The following is a 25600-nucleotide window of genomic DNA, read 5'->3' as shown; positions in this document are numbered from 1 at the left end:
GTACCAAGCTGTGATACAACTAGAAAGAATGCTTTCTATGGTGCAATCGTAAAAGTTGGTGAGAGTTGTAGCAGACATACCAAATTTCCTTAGTCTCCTGAGAAAGTAGAGGGATTGGTGGGCTTTCTTAACTATAGTGTTGGCATGGAGCAACCAGGATGGGTTGTTGGTGATCTGAACACCTAGAGACTTGAAGCTCTCAACTATTTCTATGTCATCCCCATTGATGTAGACAGGAGTATGTCCTTCACTATGCTTCCTGAAGTTGATGACTATCTCCTTTGTCTTGTTGACATCAAGGGAGAGATTATTGTCGTTGCAGCAGTTCACCAGATTCTCTCTTTCCTGTATCCGTCTCATCATTGTTTGAGATCCGACCCACTACTGAAAATCAACTTGGAGGGGAAAGTTTAGAAATCTCTGCATACATCTTGTGCATTCCTAATTATAATTTTCCCTACATTGCCTCTGCCCTTGAATTACCTCCTGAAAGCTGCTTGCGTCTCTACCTTGTTCTCTCCCTGTTAGGCACTCCTTCAAACCTGCCTATGGACATCTGACTTCATATCAGAAAGAGGTTGTCGGCTCCTTCTTTGAGCATCTGACCATATTTGATCCTTCACACTGCTTTTAAAATCCCTTTTCGATACTGTTGACCTACATTCCACTCCAGTGTTGTTGAGATATCATCTCTGCTTTCCTCCCTTAACTGTACTGAGTGACAGCTCATCCTCAGTGATTTTATCCTGCATTTCAACTCTTGTTCTCTATTTTCCTGTCCTCCTTTTCTCCCTAAATCTGTCCTGCTCACAATCATGGCCACACCGTCAATCATGTCATCTCATATGGCTTCACTACTTCCATCGTAACGATCGCCGTTAAGGCAATCTCTGATCATTTCTTTGTATCACTGTCTTTCCTTCCTATTTCTTTGAGTCTGCCCCCAAATAAAAATAATTTATTTAAGTCAATTTTAGTGCATCCAGATTTCACAAAGCCACTATGATCTTTTGCCTTTCTACAGACTCCAGATCAGCATATCACAATGTTAGTTCTTTGGAATCCCAAGTCAAATTCCATTACCATTTTATGCAAATATACTACAGTGTACCTTGTCTACTTCTAGTTTGACCAAAACTGGTATCTTAATCACCTGACACTAAAATGTCAGATTATTCAGGATCTTGTATACAGCTTCATCTATGTGGACAGTGTTAGGCATTAATTATGGACAGTAAAAATTGTATAAAAGTTCTATAATCAAGAGATCATTTGTTCTGTTGCAACACATTAGCTATTTCTTTACATTCACTGTCCGCATCTATTTCTCACCATCAGTGGCAGATGGGGAAAAAAGGTAGTTTGTGACACTTTTTTTCTTGGCAAATATGAGATAAATAAGCCAAAGCTGTGAAGTTTAGCTATTTGAGTAATTGGTTATTTTAAATCCATTAAATGTAGTCGTATAATGCACTGGTCATGTGTTGAGATTCAGTTTACCACAGGGTAACAGTGGACTGCAGTGAGCGCACTACTTTCTAGGAAAATAAGCAGAGGGTCAACTATTTGCTACAGCGAATTGCTGGGAAAAAGATACAACTCATACACACTCCATCCTTTCAACCGTAAAAATCAGTCAACTGATCAGAAACACTTCAGTATATAGAAATTAAACTGTACAAATTTATTCCAGTCACAGTACAGAGCCTCATGACAATATAAATAAATTCAAATTGTTAGACAGAAACTTGATTGGACTAACACAAAGATCACTTGCTATCTACTTGGATTTCCATGTTTTAAGATTTAATTGCTAATACAGCCCAGAGATCATGAGAAACCTATGACTATCTAGTTTACAGTACCTGTTCAGATTGGTTTTAAGAGAGATGGTGACATCAAAAATTGGATAAGGATATCAATTTGAAATGTAATTCCTTTCAAAGTTAATGCTTTAATGTAATATATAAATACAGCACAATATGTACAAGCTACAGTACTTCTGTGTATTTTCCCAATGGATTATTCTGGTACTATGCACATTCTCAAATACAAACATACAATGTTCGTGATTTTTCTTCTTCAGCTGCAATATCAGATGTTGCGTGATGTCTTAATTTTGTATTGACCAATTTTGTTCAGTAACAATGGCCACTTAATGTGATATTGTTCTCAAGTAGAGAAAGGGTAGCTTTATAGAATGTATGCACAGTGCTAAGGATATCGTTCCCCAGTGAACATCATCCAATGTTAGCTTGCAGCTAATGTGTACACTGGTTGCACCATTCATATACGTACAACGGTAAACTCCAGGTAAGATGGTATTCATCCTACTGTTTCATCTATGTAATGTGCAAAGTAAATATTCCTCGTAGTTTGTCATTTTAAATTCTGCTTAGGCAGAAGGTCACAGTTTGGTTAATTATGGCTACGTTAACAGTCACATTGGTACAATGTAAACTTCTCTTCAAAAGAATCCCTTAGAGCAATATGCGCTGCCAGATAACATTTAAAAAAAATCATAGAATTAAAACGCAAATTATGCGTTACATATTTACAATGTACCCCGAGATTGTTCATCACCTAGCAATACATTAAAAACCTTACAGACCACTTTGGATTTGCCACCTGTTCCAAAGTCATTGAAAATCATCAGTGCTGACCTCAAGCTTTCGCTGCGAAAGGTGCACATTTCCTGAAGGGCTTTTGTTGCTGCTGTTGGTAACAACAGCAGTTACCGCTGACAGCATGGAAGCTGCTGTTGGACCTCCTGGAGTACGGAAAAAACTCTCCCTGTTGATCGACTGAGCACCCTCGGGTGTAGCTGGCACAGTTCGCTGTAATATGTAAGAGATCATCAGTAATTATTTAAAAGCAATTACACTTTGACTTGTTGAGAGATGTGCTTTACCACTGTCGCTAAAACTGTCCCCCATTGCAACTTGTTTGATAGTACAGTGAGAGTTCCATCACTTCATGTTCGGCCAACATGTATAAAAAGAAAGTGTGTTAGCTACTCTTACAGCTATTAATTCTTCAAATGGTGCTATGTGCTCCACATTTTTTTATTTTAACAAAATAGATATTGTCTTGTGTTTAACAATATACATTAGAAATTTCTAAAGCTTTTATATATATTAGCATACAGTCAGATCTCATATCATAGAACTCCTGCAGTGCAGAAGGAAGCCATTCGGCCCAACGAGTCTACAAAGTAAAGTTTATTTATTAGTGTCACAAGTAAGGCTTACATTAATGCAATGAAGTTATGGTGAAAGTCCCCTCACCAACTCTCTGGACAGTGCATTTTACCCAAGCCCTAACCCCATAACCCCAGACACGCTGGGACACTCGGACAATTTAACATGATCAATACACGTAACCTGCACAGCTTTGGACTGTGGGAGGAAACTGGAGCAGCTGGAGGAAACCCACACAGACATTGAGTGAATGTGCAAACTCCACACAGACAGAGAACCAAGGCCAGAATTGAACCCAGGTCCTGGTGCTGTGAGGTAGCAGTGCTAACCACTGTGCCACCCCCTTTATATAATTGAGAAAAGTGCACAGCCCCTCACTTACTACTACAAGTTGTAAAGATATCCCTTCAAGGACACTGAGTAAATATTGAAGGTACTTTATTAGGAGCAACATAAAATCTTGTATTGCTCCAGATACTTATTATTTTGAAGATTTTCTATTCTTATTGCTTAACGCAAATCACATTCTGTTTAATTGTTCATCTTGAATGATGAGCTTTGGTTGAAGTGTGAAAATTGTGCTATTCCTGCTATAGCAATAGAAACACCACTAGTCTACCAGACCAGAGTTGATGGGATGAGTTGAACTGTTACATTGTTAATCTTCAGTGTTGTAAGCTTCAGATGTTAGCAGGGTAACTGGGGTTGGGGAACCACCATACTGTCAGTAAGGTTATTGTATGGTAAAGAGGGTTCTGGTTCCCTGTGGGTTACTACAGAACGTGATTTGCGTTTACTGTGCTGAGTACAGCAGCTAAAAGAAATATCTGCATATCTCTAGAGCCCATGTACACACCAACATTTGTAGTAGCTTATGAGCAAGATGTTTATGTACTTCTCAACTTGGCAAATAATGCATGCTGAGGTTCACATATTTCAGTGTAAAGTTTTTATAAATGGAAAAGGAAAATTGCGACTTCAAGATCTAACAAGCACCTAGAAATTAAAGCTCAGGAACAGATAATTTGATCCAACAGGTTCATGCACCACACAAACCTCCTCCCACCCTACTTTACCTGACCTCAACATAATCTCTATATTTTCTTTAATCTCACTGCTCCTTAAAGGTAACAATGCTATTCACCTGAACTAGCCCTTGTAGTAGAAAGTTCCATATTCTTTCTCGGTAAAGAATTTTCTGTAACTTAGACAGGAACTTCACAGGCACTGTGTGTAAATGGCATTTCTGATGTTAAATCCAGCGATCAGGTGAAGCCCCCCCCCCACCGTGCAAATTCTACACAGTCACCAAGGTCAGAATCGAACCTGGGTCCCTTGAGCTGTGAGGCAGCAGTGCTAATTGCTATGTCACTGTGTATCCATCATATTTCATATCACAAGCAAATCAAACATCTGCTTCCTCTAAATACAAAGGATGATGCTCTCTCTGGTTTGCCTCAAAGCTACTGTACAATTCAAATTAGACTGCATTTACATTATTGATCTATAATAATTGGAAACTGATTGTCTGGCCCTCATGATGAATTAACAGACAAATGACTCTCCAATATGGTATTGAATTGTAGAACAATTTGGATTATTGATCTGTATGGAGTTGGCTGATCTCAGCTAAAGAATGTAATTTGCAGCATTTCTGTATACGGATGGAAAAAAAGGAGGTAAAGGCGTGGGACCTGATTGCTATGCAATAAGACTTCCTGGATAACTCGGGATGTACAGTTTTATGGCAGCTGGCGGGAAGTAGCCATTAGTCAGATGAAAAGAAAAAAATTGCATTTATATTGTGTTTTTCACAGCTACTGGATGTCTCAAATCGCTTTATAGCCATTGAAGTACTTTTTGAAGTGTAATCATTGTTGTAATGTAGGGAATGCAGCAGCTAATTTGCACTCAGCAAATTCCCACAAACAACAATGTGATAATGACCAGGTAATCAGTTCTTTTGTGATGTTGATTAATATTGGCCAGGACAGCAGTGATAATGCCACTGCTGTTCATCGAAATGGTGCCATGTGATCTTTTACATCCAGCAGAGCACGCAGATGGGCTCTGGTTCAACATCTTATCTAATGTTTCCTCCACACTGCTCTGGAATGTCAGCCTTGATTTTTGCATTCAAGCCCCGGATGGGACTTGAACCCAGGCCACTTTGATTCAGAGACATGTGTGCTACCAAGTGAGCCATGGCTGACACTTGATGAACAATTTCAATGAGGAAGACTATAAGACCATAAGACATAGGAGCAGAATTAGGCCGCTCGGTCCATCGAGTCTGCTCTGCCATTCAATCATGGCTGATATTTTTCTCATCCCCATTTTCCTGCCTTTTCCCTATAACCCCTGATCCTCTTACTAATCAACAACCTATTTGTCTCTGTGTCTTAAAGCCACTCAATGATCTGGACTCCACAGCCTTCTGTGGCAAAGAGTTCTACAGATTCACTACCACTCTCTGGCTGAAGAAATTCCTCCTCATCAACTTTTGTCATTTAGCCTGAGGTTGTGCCCTCTGATTCTAGTCTTTCCTACTAGTGGAAACATCCTCTCCACATCCACTATATCCAGGCCTCGCAGTATTCTGTAAGTTTCAATAAGATCCCCCTCATCCTTCTAAACTCCTATGAGTATGCGCGGCACAGTAGCACAGTGGTTAGCACTGCTGTTTCACAGCTCTAGGGATCTGGGTTCAATTCCTGGCTAGGGTAACTGTTCTATGTGGAGTATGCACATTCTCCTCGTGTCTGTGTGGTTTTCCTCCAGGTACCCCGGTTTCCTCCCACAGTACTAAGATGTGTGGGTTAGGTTGACTGGCCATGCTAAAATTGCCCCTTAGTGTCCTGAGATGCGTGGGTTAGAGGGATTAGCGGTAAAATACGTAGAGATATGGAGGGAGGGCCTGGGTGGGATTGTGGTCGGTGCAGACTCAATGGGCCAAAGATCCTCTTTCTGCACTGTAGGGTTCTATGATTCTATGACCCAGAGTACTCAACCGTTCCTCATACAAAAAGGGACAACAGTTGGGAAGTAGAGCAAAACCTGACATTAAACATACTCTCTCTAGCAAGATGATCTGAAAAGTAGAAATCTTAGACTCTTACCCCTCATACACAACCATCTTCCCTGCAATCTCATCTGAGGAATATAACATCACAGATCAGGTATCAAACTAAGTAGCAGTTGGTTATCTGTACATGTTGTGGATTCCCATAAAGTACTAATAGTGCATTGCCTTTTAGAAGTTCAATAAAGTAAGGGAAAGTATTTGAGCATGTTAAAATCATAGAATCCCTAGAAAGAGACTTTTCGGCCATCAAGTCTGCACCGAAAAATCCTACCCAGGCCCTATCCCTATAACCCCACATATTTATCCTGCTAATCCCTCTAACCTAGACATCCCATAACACTAAGGAGCAATTTAGCATGGCTAGTGCACCTAACCTCCACATCTCTGGACTGTGGGAGGAAACTGGAGCACCTGGAGGAAATCCATGCAGACACGGAGAGAACATGCAGACTCTGCACGGTGACCCCAAGCTAGGAATTGAACCCAGGTCCCTGGAGCTGTGAGACAGCAGTGCTAACCACTGTAACACAGCAGTGCTAACCACTGTAACACCTGTTGAATGCTGTTTAGCATGTTTGAGACTTAGCTCACCTGTTGTATACTAATCAAGGCTACAGGTTGTCCAGTCAACTGGTGGTGAGGAGACACAGGCTTAACAAAGATCATCTTTCCTTGTTGTAGATTTATGTTCCCTGGGAGAGGACTAGCTTGTTCTGGAGAAGCAGTTGCCAATGTAGACCCTTGATTCACTGAAAAGTGCACTCCGGGGTTGATCAAACCAAGATTCTGCAGCGTGAAATTCAGAATCCCTGGGCTGGGATTGTGAATAGGAAAGTGTTGACCCGAAGAAGTGAAGGATGATATGTTGGCTTGGCTCACAACTGGAAGAGAGGCTATAGAAGAAGCAACAGCCACTGGATAAGGCAATTTCAGAGGGGTTATATGAGTGGCAGAGAAATTAGCTGGGGAGTAGTCTGAAGCAGTCATTGGTGCAACACCTACAAAGAGAGAGAACACTTTAATAACTCACTGACAAAGCAGATTTCTTTGTAAAATAAACACTATATAATATATATAGGACTTTAACCAGATAAAATCTGAACAAGCATGACCATTAGCAATACAATCTAAACCACCGCCCCCCCAGCGAAAAGTTCAATTTGTTCTGAAAAGAATTAAATATTATTGGCATCACACCTTTTCTGAACAGCTTAGTTCACTATGGAAATTCTAGTGCATGCATTTGAGTCTTTGGAAATGGCATCAAAAATAGCCACAACAACACGGGGAGAAACACACATTTAAAGGCAGGATTTTTCAGTTGTAGGAATTCCTCCCCAAAATCAACAAAACCTCTGGCTAGTCCTTCAAATTCTCTGTTCCACCAGTGATGATTTCCACCATGGATTGGACAGGAAAATCCTGACGTCAAAGTTTAAGTGAAAGATGAAGGAATAAAAATGCTGAACCCTGGACTGAGCCCAAAGGCTGCAATTTCTACTGGGGGGGATTTAATTGAATTTTGACATTAAGAAAACACTGCTTCAGCAGGTGTGCTGACAAAGTAACAGCAAGTTGCAGCAGAATAGCAACCTGTGCTTTTCGATGGGTTTGTCTTAACAGTTATAAAGACAGTTGTGTTTGCTCAGCAGAATTACTGTGCTGATAATTATAAAATGCATTATTCAGTGTTGACTTCTTCAAATAAAAGTTATTACAAGCATGCCACAGTTTGAATCTCTTGAACATGAAGGTTTAGTCACAAACCTGATAAAGGTGAATGGTAAAGCTGGTGCTCTGGTGAAGACACACATTTATTTTTCATTTCAGGAGATCCATTGCTTGAACTATTGAAAGATGCCTGCTGTGGTAATGGGATGAGGTATCCAGACGGCATTACAGTCTGAAGCAGAATAAATAAATAAATAAATAGTGACAATCAGGATTTAAAAATAGAAATTGTGTACTAACAAAATTTCAGAGTGAAAATTAATAACTGCAGCAGAAAAACAATTTCAGCTTGTGGGCTGAGAGCTGATTTTGCTAATAGTATCCATCAATTCACAAGATCTCACCTCAGACACAGAATGAAGATGGGCAGGAAATGCAATTTGCACTGGAACAGCTTTCACTGTAGTGGTTTTTCCTTCTGACAAAATAATCCCACACTTCTCTTCGTTTTCAAGAAAACATTCGACACTGTGCTCTAGTTTTTCAGAGCTGACACTCTTGTCTTCTGAGGCATTGAGGAACTCTGGATCGAGATGCAAGGCCCGTGGGGAAGGCCGATTAGTTAGCAAACATCTGCGGGCCTTTTGCCTTGCTTGGTGAATCTCAAAAAGTTCATCTTCATTTGGCAATGGATCCTTCAAGGGGAAATGAAGGGAGCATGTTAATATTTTTGCTCTGTTTTATGTTCTACATTTAGCAGTAAGCATAAATCCAAGACTGTGTACAAGTTCAAAAGGCAGGCACCTTTGGGAAACGATTACCCAAACGAGAACAACTGCTTTAATTTTGACATCAAGATTCATTTTCAATTTTTGTTTAAATAAATGTTACAAATTAGATCTCTCATATGGGGAGAGACTAAGTCAATTAGGATTTTATTCATTGGAGTTTAGAAGAGTGAGAAGGGATCTCGAAGAAACTTATAAAGAACTAACAGGGTTAGACAGGGTAGATTCAGAAATAATGTTCCCAATGGTAGCGGGTAGTCCAGAACTAGAGGTCATAGTTTGAGAATAAGAAGGATACCTCTTAGAATGGAGGTGAGGAGAAATTTCTTCACCCAGAGGGTGGTGTATGTGTGGAATTCACTACCACAGAATGTAGTTGAAGCCAAAACATTGTCTGACTTCAAGAAAAAAAATAGACATAGCTCTTGGGGCTAAAGGGATAAGGGCAGAAGGTGGGCAGGGGGGTAAAATCAGGGTATTGAATTTGATGATCAACCATAATCAAAATGAATGGTGGAGCAAGCTCAAAGGGCCGAATGGCCTATTCCTGCTTCTAGTTTCTATCACTTATTAAAATGGAATTGATTAGCATGTGACTCAAATTACTTTTAAAACTATTAGGCTTCAGAAATATAAAATGGTTTGCATGTTCCATCAAATTGTTAACAAACTTAATTTTAATTTTGACGGCAAATGACAATTATTTACAGTGAACTTTAATGTTCAGAAGATCATAGTCTTTTCCATTTTCTAATTCATTTGCTAGCACTTGCTCATCCAAGGCAGAGACTTGTGGCTTCAAGTCCCAATCCAGGATTTTGAGTACAAAAATCAAGAGTGACACTTCAGAGGAAGTGCTGAATTGTCAAATCTTTCTAATTGAGATTGGGAGATGCCGGTATTTTGGTTCTGGAAGGTCTCATGAACGGAAGCTCATATCTTGCTCAAGTCAACATTGTACGTATAAGCTTTGACAATTAACATTGGCAGCCTATTGTTTTGATAATCCAGATATTCTGGACAAGCACTCCAATATCCTCAACCATTGTTCATGCAGCACATATTTAGAAAGAACACAGAATGATGTTCAGGAATCTAACTGATCAGATCTTGAGGCTAATTTACATGCCTCAGGGCCACCTCGGCAACTTGTCACAAGCTATGGATCATGCCAGGAATCCAGCTGGCCTCACAACGCTGAGTACATGTTTAGAGGTCGGGGAAAGGAACTCTCAATTTCTATTTACAAACAAAAGTAGACATCAGTTAAAATGATGGCCATTACTCTCTGCGATGATTTAAAGAAAATCACCATAAATGGGCCCTTTGAAAAATTGAGTCATGTATTTTCATTTTACTGTACCCTTAATGAATCAACATCCTTTGGCTGATGCTCAGATTTATTCACTGCTTTGGAAGGTAAAACTTCATTTAATTCACGTGTAGCTGGTTGCTTCAGACATCGGTCAGGGAGTGTATCACGTTTGGCTGCTTTGCTACTTTGGTTGTCAGTAGCAGATTCTGGTCCATCAGAACACATTTCAGCAGTCCGTTTATTGGAGTGGTTCCTTGACTTTGATTCATTTGGACTTGCAATTTGTTTTTCTGTGGCAGAAGATATGGACTGCACAAAGCCAGAGGGGTGTGCAGTTAAGTTTCTTGGCTGTGAAGGTTGGAAACAAATTGTATAAGATCCTGTAGAGTGGCTTTGAGGTAACATCACTGGTAAAACAGAAGAATACTGTCCATGCACCAGAGGGAACACCCCGAGAGGCTGAAATGTCGGTTTAACCTGAGGGAATACTGCTGAATTAACTCCAGTACATGTTGTTGGTTCAACAAGTCCAGGGGGGTTATCAGGTTTTGATTTTTCTTGTGAGGAACATGGTTTTGATGGTGACGTTGTGAGTTCAGTGGCATTCAGGCTGAGAGGGAAGAAAAAGTACAAATTTAAAATTAGGACTGTTTTAAAAAAAATTGTTGTACATTTAAAATATTATTTCCTTTCATATTGTACCATGTAATGGGCCATCCTTCAATAACATTGATATGTTGCCCCAGTTACGTGTTTGGGGTTACAAACTACCCTCCTCTCCCTCCCCCCCACCCCACTCCTGGCAAAAATGATGACTGTGGAAAGGAGATTCTGGAGACACAGGCCAGGATTCACTGGATATTTAATGCTAAACAGAAAGGGGGTGGGGGGGGCGCAGGCATGAAGGAAGAGGGAGCGTGAGAGAGACACTGGTAAGCCCAAAGCTTTCCTTGACCTTGAGAACTTTTAGTAACGAGTGCTGAGTCGGTCCGGGATGTTTGTGCGCAACTTGGTGCAGGCAGAGACATGCAAGTGTAACTCGGCAACTGATTGCACGGGGGAAACAACTGAGACAAGGAAGGTTAGGTGTTGTCTTCAAACTTTATTATGTTACCGCTCCTATTATACAAGCTCCTTATCCTAGCTGAGGACTCTGCTTCGCAGGCGTTGGCAACTAGCCAAAAATGGGCTGGGAGGTGGTGGTGGAACAGGCACTGACTGCAGCATGTGAGAGGGAGGAGAGGGAGCTGACTACAGAATGTGGGAGGGCAGGGACTGCTCACTGTGTTCGGGGGAAGAGAGGGCTGATTATTGTGTGCAGGGGAGAATGAGGGTTGATTGTGTGTGGGTTAGGGAGAGGCTGATCACTGCATATTGAAGGGGAACTGATTGCTGTGTGCAGGAGAAGGGTTTCAGAATAATCTGTCACTGGGGAATATGGAGTTTGGTTGACACCTACATTAGTACATAAAATATTTACATTTTTACCAAACAATTTGAAAACACAGATGTTCATATTGATTATTATATATGTGGATCTTCAATATGCAGACCTTAATAATTATACACTGACTATTACAATGTTGCTTTATTATTCTTTGAGTTCATGTTCATTTCCAAGTGTTAAAATAGGTTACACTGAAAAATAGTTTAGAAAGTTTTAAGTGATATTGATTCACAGGGGACTTGATTTCTTGTTTTGTTTTTAAAATGGGCACAATTCAAATGAAATTTGAAAAGTGTCTTAGTAAAAGACACTTAAGTGTCTGGTATAAAGTTCTCTGCATATTGTAGCATTTGAGACTCCAGTCAAGGACGTGCAAATGTTGAATTTCTGGCACTTACTTAGATTGGGCTTCCAATTGAAGTTTACAAATTGTAGCAAGCTGGTCCATTTTACTTGGGTATAATCCAGCTTTGGAAGAATCACCTTTTTAATGGAAAAAAGTTCAGCAATCTGTCAATCTGCATGTTTTAATAACACTGGCATGATACTTAACAAAATGCATTTTCTAAGCCGCTTGAAGAAATGGTCACTCTTTGTTAGTGGACTTGGGAGTAAAGGGGGACATGACATCACCAAATATTCTTCACTGCCAACAAAATGTTCTCGTGGCTACGTCTGTTACCTCTGAACATGTTCAGGTAGCTATCGACAGCCATGTTTAATGGTCGTCCCGATATACTACATTGACCACAGGGATTTGGAAATGACATGCAATTAGTGTTCTTCATGTTCTTATGATTCACACAATCTAACCCTGTTTCAGCTGAATGGTCACGACATCAAAACAGCACATAACCAAACCAGTTTTTGCTAAGCAGGCACCCTATTTCTCCAGTGGGCTTATTAGAAATTACACCTCCCCAACTTGTTACATTTCCCGCATGAGAAAAGGAAAATTGGGAGGATTAGTCCATTCAGACCTGCTGCACTGTTCAATAAGATAATGGCTCAACTTCTATCTCAGTTATACCTTCCCACAATATCCCCGTATTCCTCAGTACCCAAAAATATATCAATCTCTGATTTGAATATGTGCAATGACTGGGCATCCATAACGCTCTAGCTAGAGAATGCCAAAGGTTCTCTGTTAAACACCTTAAGAATTTTGTTACCCTGAGATCACCTTTCACAGTTCTAAATTTCAGGGAATATAGGCTGAGTCTACTCATTCTCTGCTCATAAGATAATCCTATTATTTGAGGCATTAGTCTAGTGAACCTTGTTGCGCTCCCTCTAAAGCAAGCATAGCCCTCCTGAGGTAAGGAGAGGATAACAGTACAGTACTCCAGGTGTGGTTTCACCTAGTTTTTCAAAATGGAGATGTCGAGTGGTAATGACCTAAACTTGCCATTTATTCCTATTCTAAGTTGTAGGGTTCTAACTGCTAAAAATGGTGAACCCAAAAGTGTACAATTAATTGGAATTCAGCATCTCATGTCCATTTTTTTGATCACTTACTTGCATTAAAGCAAAATAACTACAACAACAAAACCTGACTGACCATTCATCAAAATTGACAACAAAACTTTTCACAAAATAGTTGCTAGTTATAATTTCATATTTATCAAACTCATTTGGCATGAATACGTTTTGTAGGACTAGAAAAGAGAGACATTCAAAATTAATGGCATATGTTAAAAAATATATATCCAATTTATGCTTAAATTCTTAAATTATTGAATAAATTGGTTCTTCTGAAATACATACTGTAGATTTTGCCAACTGGGCTACTCGGTGCAGAACTGATCTTCCTTTGTTCATTCTCCATGTTTTGCAATAAGTAATTCAAAGATGCATGCCGAGTGAAGCCTTGCTTAGTGTTCGAGGCAGGGAAAAGATTCTTGGCAAATGTTTCTTTTGAAACCTTGGATAACGGAGTGCTGTGTACAGCTGAGGTAGTCAGTGTAATGGGTTTTATATCTGCAACAACAGCAGTTTCATTCATGATTAAAGCTCAAATTTATTAATTGCGTAATCAAACTAATTTTCTGAGCAAATTGATGAAACTGTAAGAATGAGAGAAATATAACTATGAAAAAGATGTGTACCAATTAGGTCTGGGAATGCTTCTGGTCCTATCCATTTAAACGCTGGTTTCCGTCCTCTCACCTCTGTTACATGGACTTTTTTTATAAGCTCAAGGCTGGTGAGAACATTAGCAATATCATAAAGTCGTCTGATTTTAGCTGCAGGACAAAAGTTATAGATTAGCACATCTAGTGAAAATCTTACCAATAGGATAGTCCTTACCCAGAGAACTCAGATTTCTAATCTAAAAACAACTTCTCAGGACAAAGGGAAAAAAGTAGTTATCATAAGACCACTTGGATTCACACAGGAAACTTAGCAAATGAAAGTAGACTATTCAGTAGGTGTTTCAGAAGAGAAATGACAGAAATGATGGGATTTTATGGCCTCGCTCATCCTGAAACCATAGAATCTCACCCGAGGTCAACGGATCTCCCTGTGCTCCATCCCTCGCCCGCTTTGATTTCCGTGGCGGGCAGGCCAGTAATGTTTTGGCCATTATTTCCAGTTACACACAATGTTGTCGATGAATATCAGTAGACGATCGTGTTAGAAAAGTATAATTAAGATAACTTAACTTAACTGAACAAAAACAAATAAAGCTAGGGAAGAGGTGGGAGTGAGAGGTGGCATGGTGGCACAGTGATTAGCACTGCTGCCTCACAGTGCCAGGGACCCGGGTTCGATTCCTGTCTTGGGTCACTGTCTGTGTGGAGTCTGCACTTTCACCCCGTGTCTACATGGGTTTCCTTCAGGTGTTCCCGTTTCCTTGCACAGTCTGAAAGACATGCTGGTTAGGTGCATTGGCCATGCTAAATTCTCCTTCAGTGTACTCAAACAGGCGTCGGAGTGTGGCAACTAGGGGATTTTCACAGTTAACTTCAGTGTAGTGTCAATGTAAGCCCATTTGTGATGCTAATAAATAAACTTAAATTGGGTTGTATCAATACATTCAAAACCCTAAGAAAAGAAGCAGCACATTGGAGAAAATGAATATGGTCAACAGCATGCATTTAAAAAAAAGATGGGACAACAGCAGCAATTATGGAAGAAAAACCAATGCCTGATATAACAGTGCAGTTGATAACATCAGCACATTTTGACTGAGATGGGTGACTGTTTTTACTTAGGAGTCAAGATCCACACTCAATGTTAAAAATAAAACTCACATTTCATCTTTTCTCTTAACTACACCCTCTAATCTCTTCTCACCCCTTCCCACTCAGGAACTTTCACATCAAGGCATTACCGACCATATACAACAATCACACAGCCTGGCTATGCATAACTTATCTCTGGCTTTAAGATTCAACACAAAAATAACAGCAGGGATATGAACTCTAACAATTGAGATTAACATGCTGTTTAGTGATGAGTTTATACATTAAAGGAACAATACAAACTCAAAAGATTCCATGTTCAGTCTCTGGTCCACTCAAGTTAGTGAATCAGACAAGACAGTGATTAAGGTACCACAATTAATTTCAGTTAGACAAAATAATCTAATTAACCCAATGTCAAACAATAAAGCAGTTAAAATAAAAATAAGTTTTCAAATGGCAAATGCTGCAATGCTTCCTTCAGCACTCTTTAATGGTTTGTTATTTCAACTTGGACCCTCAGTACCTTATTCATTCAAAGGTTTGATGATTGATTTGTGTTTAGTACAACAATTTGTCCAGATTAGGGAGGGGAAGAGAAGGAAAAAATGATTATCAGTGACAAATCAGGCTGCTCTGTTGTTCCCACCCAGTCAAATAACTTGCTGACACAAAGACACATCAAATAAGGTAATGCTTCCAAACATTTTCCCACTGTGACCTCATTTTAAGAACATAACATAAGAACATAAGAAATAGGAGCAGGAGTAGGCCATCTAGCCCTTCGAGCCTGCCCCACCATTCAATAAGATCATGGCTGATCTGTTGTGGCTCAGTTCCACTTTCCCGCCCTCTCCCCATAACCCTTAATCCCCTCTCTTATCAAGAACCCATCAACCCGCTTCTTAAAAATATTTAGCGAGGCAGCCTCCACCACTTCAACGGGCAGAGAATTCCACAGATTCACCACCCTTTGAGTGAAGAAGTTCCTCCTCAACTCCATTCTAAACCGCCTCCCCTTTATCTTGAGGCTGTGCCCCCTAGTCCTACTGTCTTTTTTGAGCGGGAAGAGTCTCTCCACCTCTATCCTATCCATCCCATTCATCATCTTATACGTCTCAATGAGATAATTTTAATGCTTTTAAATTGATTTAACCCCATGAGAGCATGGAGGGTGGGCCTATGATAATATTTAAAGTCCAGCATGATCCCAAGAGTTCCATTAAGCCAATATCCATAGCCACTATTACAGTATTAGACCTTAAAATGTCATCTTACAACCTCAGTGGGAAGGGGTGGGGGAAGGGGTGCAACTCACAATTTGAGAACCCCTGAAATCAGCATTTCAGGGAGGAGATATTGAAGGTCATTTTAAATTTGTGAGTTTGTATCTCAGCAAACAGTAAATATCTTCAAATGATGATAAAAAGCTTAGCATCACAATTCAGCTGGGAATCTTTAAAGGTTGTTTCCCTCAAAATATAACTACTAATGCGTCCACCTTCTTTTGGCAGCTAGATAGAGGGGACAATTCTCCCATCCCGCCATGCTAATTGTTTAGCACGATGGGCTGGGAGAATTGCGTGTCGGCCGATTTGCGGATTCGCACATGCATTCCTGATGCACACAGCTCTCCCAGCATCAGATATCCGCCGCAGTTGGAGCCACGCTGGAAACCAGCAGAAACAGCAGGTAATTCATTTTGATCCATTTTTAATCTTACTTAAATGTGATTATCGGGCCTGGGAACATCATTTACCCCACCAGTACAATTTCACTCTGGTGGGGTTCAGATTAGCACCCACTTTTGACGAATTAGCAGGACAACTAGCTGGAGTGGAGTGGGGGTGCAATTGGGGCCCCCTAGGGGTCAGATGTCTGGAGTTGGTGTCCTGGGCATAAGCACCCTTTGCCTAAGGGCAAAGTGCCCATGCTCATGAGGACACATTGGCACTGCCCATCAGGCATGGGACAGTGCTTAGGGGCAGTCGGTGGAGGTGGGAGGGTCTCGTTGCCACTTTGAATTGAGATTGATCGGGGCTGGAGGGAGGCCAGTGTTTGGGGCAGGAGGGTGGTCGGGGCTGGCCCGGGAATGCTCATGAGGGCTTTGGGAGGGGCAGCAATTCAGGGGTCCTGGTTTGACCATCAAACTGCAGGTTGACAGTTCAGGGCCACGGTGTATGCACACAGGCCCGGAACTGTCAGGATCTGTCGTGAATAGGCCCTGCCCCCCGAAGCTTTTAATGATATTCACGATTGTGACCTCTGCATTGCACAGAGTGTGGAAGATTCTAGTGTGAACTCCTGCTGAAGGTACCACACCAAACACACCCAAAGAAAGGTGAGAAGGTCTGGGTTAAAGACCTCAATACAGAAATTACCATCATTCGAAAGGATGAGGACCCATCTTGCTCCAACCTGGTTGGCACAGCATGGGACACAATCAGGAAAAAAAGGAGTCTCCTGTCATCCCTATACCATTCATTCCCCAGTGTGCAATGAAACAATATCATGGAATATACCCAGGCGCCAGAACAACCTCCAAACCTACAGAAAGAACCAGCAGTGACGGTCTACCGTTCCTTCAACAGTAGTGCAAACGAGATATGGAAAGGCTATAAGGCTTCCAGATTGCCTGAAACTTTGGATTTAAGGACTTGAAGGGGATGGGGGGGGTGGTGATAACGTAGCAATGACAACATAAAGTAATAATAATAACGTATGATATAAGGTAAACTATAATCACTTTTTAAAAAGTTGGATAAAGACTTGGGGGAAGTGTAGCATAACAGTTGATGTATACGGGTTAATGTTGGACTGAGCACAGTGATGTTAGAAAGCACATGGCCCACACGCAGGGGGATAGAGCCGTGGGGATAGGAAAGCTGTCCCCGGGATTTCCCAGACTTCATTGGGGTGGAAATGGGAGGGTGCTGAAGGGAACCTGCATTAAATTCTGCCCACAGCTTTTGAGGTTAGCCTCTGCAATTCTCAATCCTTGAGCTATTCCTTTGCAGAAAAGATTGAGGAAGAACCTCATAAAAACAAGAACTACATCATCTCTTTACCCTTCCAAATTAAAAGGTCTGAAATTGGAAGTGAATTGAATCAGAGAAAATTACTTAAAAACCCACTATTATTGGCCCCCTAATGGCAGATTGAAGAACTGCAGTTTAAAGTATATCAATTGCCAGTCTATACAACGAAAAAGAGAAATCTATATCTGCACATAAATAAGGTTATCAAGTCATACTTTTGTTGCCATTATAAAGTAATTCACTTACTCTTAAACTTGCTGTGATCCAGGTCCACCTTCTGGTCATCACCAATTAAGATTTTAGCAGCAGTATCAAGACTAACCACTCGGGGTTTTGATACCAGGAACAACATGACAAATTTCTGACTCATTACTCTCAGGGATTTATCCTTCCGTCCATTTACTGAGGCTGCAGATGGAAAGATCAATTTTAATTGTAGTTTGAAAAACTAACCAGACATTGCTCTGCATAAATGATTAGTCCCAAATTCTACAATCTTTATTTGGGATTTTATTACTGAATCAAGGGGACCAATTGTTAAGTTTCTGGCCACTAATTGCAGTTTTCTATACTTTTCCACTGCAATTTAAAGCAAAAGATCAGACGGGAGGCCACTCAGCCCATCATGTGTGTTAAAGGAGTATCCAGTTAGTTCCACTCCTCTATTTTTTCCCCATTAAAGTATATATTCAATTCCTTTTTGAAAGTTACTACTGCATCTTTAAGGCAGTGCATTCTAACTACCGTAACTCGCTGCATTTTAAAAAAAAGTCTGACTGCCCCTCTGATTATCTCAAATTAATTGAATTGATGTTCTCTATTTACTGACCCCTCTGCCAATGGAAACAATATCTTATAATTTACCATATGAAAACTGTAAGAAATCTCACAACACCAGGTTAAAGTCCAACAGGTTTATTTGAAATCACGAGCTTTTGAAGCGCTCTCCTTCATCAGATGGAATAGACAATACTTGTAGTCCACTCACCTGATGAAGGAGCAGCGCGCCGAAAGCTCGTGCTTCCAAACAAACTTGTTGGACTTTAACCTGGTGTTGTGAACCTTCTTACTGTGCACACCTTAGTCCAACGCCAGCGTCTCCACGTCATATCAAAACCAATTAGGGTAAAAAATACTATTATTGTTGCTATATTCTTCATATGAAATACTGTTAGCTAAGTCACATAAACCAGTTTGTAATCAAGATTTCCATGAATTCCATTAATTCATGGAAGTTGCAGGCCAGATCAGTATTTATTGTCCATCCCTAATTGCCCTCAATAAGGTGGTGGTGAGCTGAGTTCTTTGACCACTATTGTCCCTCTGGTGTTGATACACACACAGTGCTGGTGGGGAAGGAATCACAGGATTTTGATCGAGAGTAGACTGATGGGGCAGTAATTGGTTGGCCTTTTGAGAGCAGTACTTAGGCAATTTTCCACATTCCTGAGTAGGTGCCAGTGCCTTAACTGTACTGGAACAGCTAGGGGATGTGGCAAGTTCTGGAGCACAAGTCCTCAACACTGTTGCTGGAATATTGCTAGAGCCCACAGCCTTTTCAGAATCCAGTGTCTCCAACTGATAGCATGTGGAGTGAAACAAATTGACTGAAGACTGGCATCTATGATGCCAGGGACCTCTGGAGGAAGCCGAGATGGATCATCCACTTGGCACTCCTGGCTGAAGGTTGTTGCAAATATCATCCTGTAGCAAATGGTTTCAAAAGAATTCTAACATTGCATCTTTTACAGTGCACAGCAACAGCAACAACATATTCTTCAGTTCAACCAGAAATATCATAGAATCGTAGAACCCTACAGTGCAGAAACAGGCCCTTCGGCCCATCGAGTTTGCACCAACCACAATCCCACCCAGGCCTTATCCCCATATCCCTACACATTTACCCACTAATCCCTCTGACCTACACATCCCAGGACACTAAGGCCAATCAACCTAACCCACACATCTTAGTACTATGTGGAGGAAACCGGAGCACCCAGAGGAAACCCATGCAGACATGAGGAGAATGTGCAAACTCCACACAGATAGTGACCCAAGCCAGGAATCGAACCCAGGTCCCTGGAGCTGTGAAGCAGCAGAGATAACCAGTGTGCTATCGTGCCTCAAATTGGTTGGTAAGCAAATGGGCAAATTGGTTGGTAAGCAAGGCAAATAGCTCCCAGTATTTTATTTACAAGCTTGGCTTAGTAGTAGCATCCTCACCTTTGAGTCAAAAGGTTGTAGGTTTATGTTGCACTTTGAGAGTGGAATTCAAAATATAGGCCAGTACTTCATTGTAGTATTTAAGGATTTCTGCACCACTAGCAATGTCATCATTTCATGAAGACTTTAACTAAGACCCTATCTGCTTGTTCCGATGTGATGAAATTCTTTTTGTATCACATCGTGTGAAGAGCAATGTCCAACATTGATCCTTCAATGCTGGTGAAATTGCTTGTTGTTTATGGTGTCTTGTGTATTAATTGATTACTGCTTACGGAATAGAATACTTTAAGAATGAAGAAGGGGTAGAATTAAATGGTTGAAACAAATTTTGAGTAGCCAAATATTTATGTAGTCAACTTTTGTGGCAAAATGTATAGAATCAGAAGTACAAGAGAATTAACAATAATCTGTCTTAGTTGAAGCCAAGGGAAAATACATGTTTGGTGGATTGAATAATCCTTTCTCATGTCTGATTTTAAATCTGCGCTGCACGGAATAGGAAATTACCACCAGAAAAAGAAAAAAAACTCACAAACGTTTACAAAGAAATGCCCAAAATATAGAATGCTACGAAATTCCAGATAGCATCTCAGTTACATTAGTTGGTGTAACTACATCAAACCTTAATGCTTGTATACCTGCTCGAAATTCCATTCCAGGAAGTTCCACAAAATACATTTCTTTAGGTTTCGCCTCACTGTTGTTGCCTGAATTTTGCTCTCGTAGTGGCTCTTTTATACAGTTTTCTTGCAATTCAAACCCTTTCTTTTTGATGTGCAACATCTGCTCTGCATATTTTTGATCATCACCAACATTCTTCAACGTTCCCAGTGTGTGAGAAAGATTGTGGCGGCCATGCCATCTGTACCGATTCTTAGCAAGCCGACTCACCATATGCAAGCTTTCTAATACATTCACAATATCGTAGATGCGTCTACGTTCAACATCTATTGAAGGAGGAAGTACAGTTTTATTAAGTAATCAAGTATAATATTTCTGGCAGGAGATTCATGCTTTGATCTTGCTACATGCCCTTCTTTATATACTTAGTATAAAAATATAACATCAAGTTTCATGATAATACTCAGAATTTAACCCAATTTTCCCTTTTGCACCTCAATTTACTCTCCTAACATATGGCAAGTGATCTTATGCCCAGTCCAATGTTCTCAGCAATCCTCTGCTAAATCGTCCACATGGCACTTTTGATGTGAAAATCTAAATAGTGAAGGCTGACCATTAATTTGAGCCTAATCATGTTATTGTCCAATTGCAATAAGTGCATCAGTCAGCACTCAGATGGAAAAATGGAAATTCTAATTGTTTATTAGTCAGTCTGCTTTCTGCTGCAGAAAGAAAAATTGAGTCCACCTACACTTCTGCAGCTGTGTTCAAATTATTTTTAAATAAGGCAATAATGCACATGCTAGAAAAAGTTGTAGGTACATCACCATATCGTGTCTCAGATCAATTAACATAGTAACTAGATTTGATTTATTATTGTCATATGTATTAGTATACAGTGAAAAATATTGTTTCTTGCATACTATACATAGAGAAGGAAAGGAAAAGGTGCAGAATGAAGTGTTACTGTCATAGCTAGGGTATAGAGAAAAATCAACTTAATGCAAGGTATGTCCAATCAAGTCTGATGGCAGTAGGGAAGAAGCTGTCTTGAGTCGGCTGGTGGTATCTTGTGTTTAAATTGGTTACTGCTTATGGAATAGAATACTTTAAGAATGGAGAAGGGCTGGAATTAAATGGTTGAAACTGACAGAAGAAAGCGGAAGAGAGTATGTCTAGGGTGTGTGGGTTTCTTGATTATGTTGTCTAATTGCCTCAATGTTTTGGGAATGCCGGGAAGTTTGCATGGAATAATCTGATATAAGAATAGCGAAAGTCCCACTTGAATTGAGCGACACGTATCACTCCAAGTGCAAAAGCCTTAACATCTTGAAGTAAAATAAAATGTTAGAGCCAGGCCCAAATGTTCCACCAGACCATTCACAAATTACATCCTTGTCAACTGGCACAACTTAATCTTCTGTTGCAGTTAACAACTATTGTTGATACTTCAAAAGAAAAATATTTTACATTGGAGGTTAAATCATAACTAAATGCAGCAACTTTTCAGACTTCCCTTAACATTAAGTCCTTCGTCCACGGATTGCGCATCTACTAAATGCAGAATACATGCACTAACTCACTCAGTTCTGCTGCCACTTCATCCAAGCATATGTCATTGTTCACTGCAGGGTTGGGATAGTCAGGATACCGTGCCAGGAATCGATAGCACAACAAACCCAGACTCTTTTCTTTGCGACTTGGATGAAATTTCTCAAATTCTTCCCCAGATAACTGATCCTGAAATTCAATCACAGACACTTCATATCATTTTGTCAATACAGAAGGTTAGGATAGCATTTATATTTTTATTGTGCATTGTTCTCCAAACCTAACTTATTCTCTATAACCAAACACAACACAGAATCGTGCTTATGGGGATATCAAAATAATGCATTTGGATAGTGACTGTACCTGTAAATTCTCATTTATCTCTGAAGCGTGGTCATCATCCACAAGCGACTCTTGTTTCTTCTTTTCCCTGCTCCTGATCTCTGGACTGGCAGCACTGATCAACATTTTCAAATTAGCGGTAGGCGTCCATGGCTCTCCAACAGGGGATTCCTGAAGCTTTGTTGGTGTGGTCATGGTTCCCAAATCTGTTCTAATTGCCCCCAATACTGAATGTGAGGTAGAAGATTGTTGCTTCAATGGGGTTTTTGTAGCCTTTTTATGTGGTTCTAAAAATATATTTTCCTGTTTTGAAAAAACACAAAATCCCAAATGTTATGGGGCCACACATCATTTTCTTCATTTGGACAAGACATGTTAATCTGTTATGTTGTAACAAGATTTTTCCAATCACTTAACGAACCATATCTATTTTTTAAAAAGTAGAGATATTTACACCCCATTCAAACATGCAGCATATTTACCCATACATTATTCAGATATTAAAAGTCCCCATTTTAAACTTGTCCTGTGCTGAACAGCCAACCCAGAGCAGAGAAATGGTATTAATTGTATGGCTTTGTCAAAGAGCTGGCTGAATATGGTCCTCCTAAGCTACATTACATATAGTACAACGCAAAAATCGATTCAGTGACCACCATAAGATTGCAACTCAAGATTGTACATAGATTGCAACTCAATTCTGATGCTCTCATCCAGATTTACATATTCAGTCCATACTGGATGGGGATGAATATCATCTGGCTGAAGTCACCTTTGGAATATGTTGAAGTGGTCAAGAGGTACTGCTTCCAAAGTGACATGGCACACTGAACCAAGCATAAGAGAAGAACTAACATCGCACTTCAGTTTCGTTTTTGGTTATAGCAACTCCTATTCCAGGAAATCATCAGCATTTGCATTTCACAGTGTAACTAGTAGAGTTAATGGAGGAGAACCAGCAGATGAGGTTTATCTAGACTTTCAGAAGGCTTTCGACAAGGTCTCACATGACAGCCTACTATGTAAAATTAAACCACATAGGACTGCAGGTAATGTCAAGGTGCATAGAAAGTTGGTTAGCAGATAGGAAGCAAAGTTGGCATAAATGGGTCTTTTTCTGATTGGCAGTCAGTGACTAATGGGGTTCTACAGGGATCTGTGCTAGGACCCCAACTATTAATGATTTGGATGAGGGAACTGAATGTATTATCTCCAAATTTGCAAGTGATACAAAGTTGGGTGGGAGGGTGAGCTGTGAGGAGGACGCAGAGATGCTTCCACATGATTTGGAGAGGCTGAATGTAAGGGTCTATGCATGGCAGATGCAACATAATGTGGATAAATGTGAGGTTATCCACTTCGGTAGCAATAATAGGAAGATAGGTTATTACTTGAATGGGTGTAAATTGACAGATGTGAATACCTAGTGAGACCTTGGGGTCTTCGTGCACCAGTCGCTGGAAGTAAGCATGCACGCTCAGCAGGTAGTAAAGAAGGCAAATGCTTTGTTCTCTTCATAGTGAGAGGATTTGAGTATAGGGATAGGGATGCTTTGCTGCAATTGTATAGGGCATTGATGAGGACACACTTGGAGTACAGCATGCAGTCTTATTTGAGGAAGGATATCCTTGCTATAGAGGGAGTACAGCGAAGGTTTCCCAAGCTGGTTCCTGGGATGGCATGTCTGTCACATGAAGATAAACTAGTTGGTTAGGATTATATCCACTGGAGTTTAGAAGAGTGAAAGGGGATCTCATAGAAACTTATAAAATTCTAACTGGGTTAGCCAGGATAGATTCAGAAAGAATGTTTCCAATGGTAGGGAGCACAGAATTAGGGATCATAGTTTGAAGATAGAACTGAGATGAGGAGAAATTTCTTCACAAGAGGGTGGTGAATGTGTGGAATTTCAAGGAGAAATTAAATATAGCTGTAAGGGCAAAGGCATCAAAGGATATGGGGCAGGGAGGGGGGATCAGGATATTGAATTTGACACTCAGTTATGGTTGAAATGAATGGTGGAGCAGGCTTGAAGGGCCAAATGCCCTACTCCTGCTTTTATGTTAATAGGAGTTTGAATCTAAGAAATGTGCATAAGACCAAATATCTCAGCATATTATTACTCAGCAAAGGAGGATGGGACAAGTTGATAGTAAAAGCAAGCAACTCACCCTTTGGTTGCTTTCGGTGACGTCATCTTCAGGTTTCCCATTTCTGTCAGCAGCATTCAAGCTTTCACTTAGATTTTGCAGTTTTAAACAAATACTCGTCATCTTGTTTGACCAAATATCTGAAAACAAATTATAGTTTGATTTTTTTTCAGTGTTGAAATATTTGAATCCAACCGCCTGACCATATTTTAAATAGGATTTAAATTACATACTTTCACTAAAGAATGACAATGGTTCCATTTGCTTAATAGGGAGGCAAAGGAAAGAAATACAACCCTTTAAAAGTAAGCTACAGGTAAATATTAGAAGCGATATAATTAACTTAGGAAACATATGGTTAACTAAAAGAGAGCTGGTCTGCTCAATTGGCTAGATGGCTACATGTGGTTCAGATTCATGTCAACAGGGACTTAACCACCATTTTAGTTAAAAGTAGACACCTAGCCCTGTCCCACAGTAAAATTCCAACAGAAGCCGTGTTTTGCGGATCCTCAGATAATCAACGGTGCCTACTGAAAAGGAAGGGCTAAAAGGAAAGAAAGTCTGGCATTCAAAAAGCACCTTTAATGACTTTGGGCTTTAAAGGCAATTAAGTACTTTTGATGAGTAGCTGCGCACAGCATGCTCACAAATAAAGAAATCCAATGATGATGATGATAATCGTAGAATCCTTAAAGTGCACAAGAGACCATTCGGACCGAGTCGGCACTGACTCTCTGACAGAGTATCCCTCCCCTTCACTCCATGACCCCACACATTTCCCTTGGCTAATCCATTTAATCTATATCTTGGGATACTAAGGAGCAATTTAGCATGGCCAATCCCCCTAAACTGCACATCTTGGGACCTAACAGGCAATTTATCATGGTCAATCCATCTAATCTGAAGATACATCTTGGGGGCAGCACGGTGGTGCAGAAGTTAGTACTGCTGCCTCACAGTCCCTGGAACCTG

The 25600-nt window shown here is 40.3% G+C and overlaps 1 protein-coding gene across 1 annotated transcript; it reads right to left on the bottom strand.

The window, feature by feature from the left end:
* Positions 1–1694: 1694 nt before the first annotated feature.
* Positions 1695–24748, bottom strand: e2f8 (E2F transcription factor 8). The gene is made up of 13 exons (XM_080191542.1): positions 24647–24748; positions 22497–22778; positions 22166–22322; positions 20597–20905; positions 17979–18140; positions 13615–13752; positions 13274–13486; positions 11905–11989; positions 10108–10669; positions 8361–8651; positions 8053–8188; positions 6877–7283; positions 1695–2837 (listed from the first exon to the last, which is right to left on the bottom strand). Exons 1-13 carry the CDS (start codon positions 24746–24748, stop codon positions 2640–2642), a joined length of 3042 nt encoding a protein of 1013 aa, XP_080047668.1. The 3' UTR covers positions 1695–2639.
* Positions 24749–25600: the final 852 nt, after the last annotated feature.

Source organism: Carcharhinus amblyrhynchos, chromosome 6 (assembly GCF_965287045.1).
Source record: "Carcharhinus amblyrhynchos chromosome 6, sCarAmb.v2.hapA, whole genome shotgun sequence".
Lineage (NCBI taxonomy): Eukaryota > Metazoa > Chordata > Chondrichthyes > Carcharhiniformes > Carcharhinidae > Carcharhinus > Carcharhinus amblyrhynchos.
This window is presented reverse-complemented; position numbering and strand designations above follow the sequence as displayed.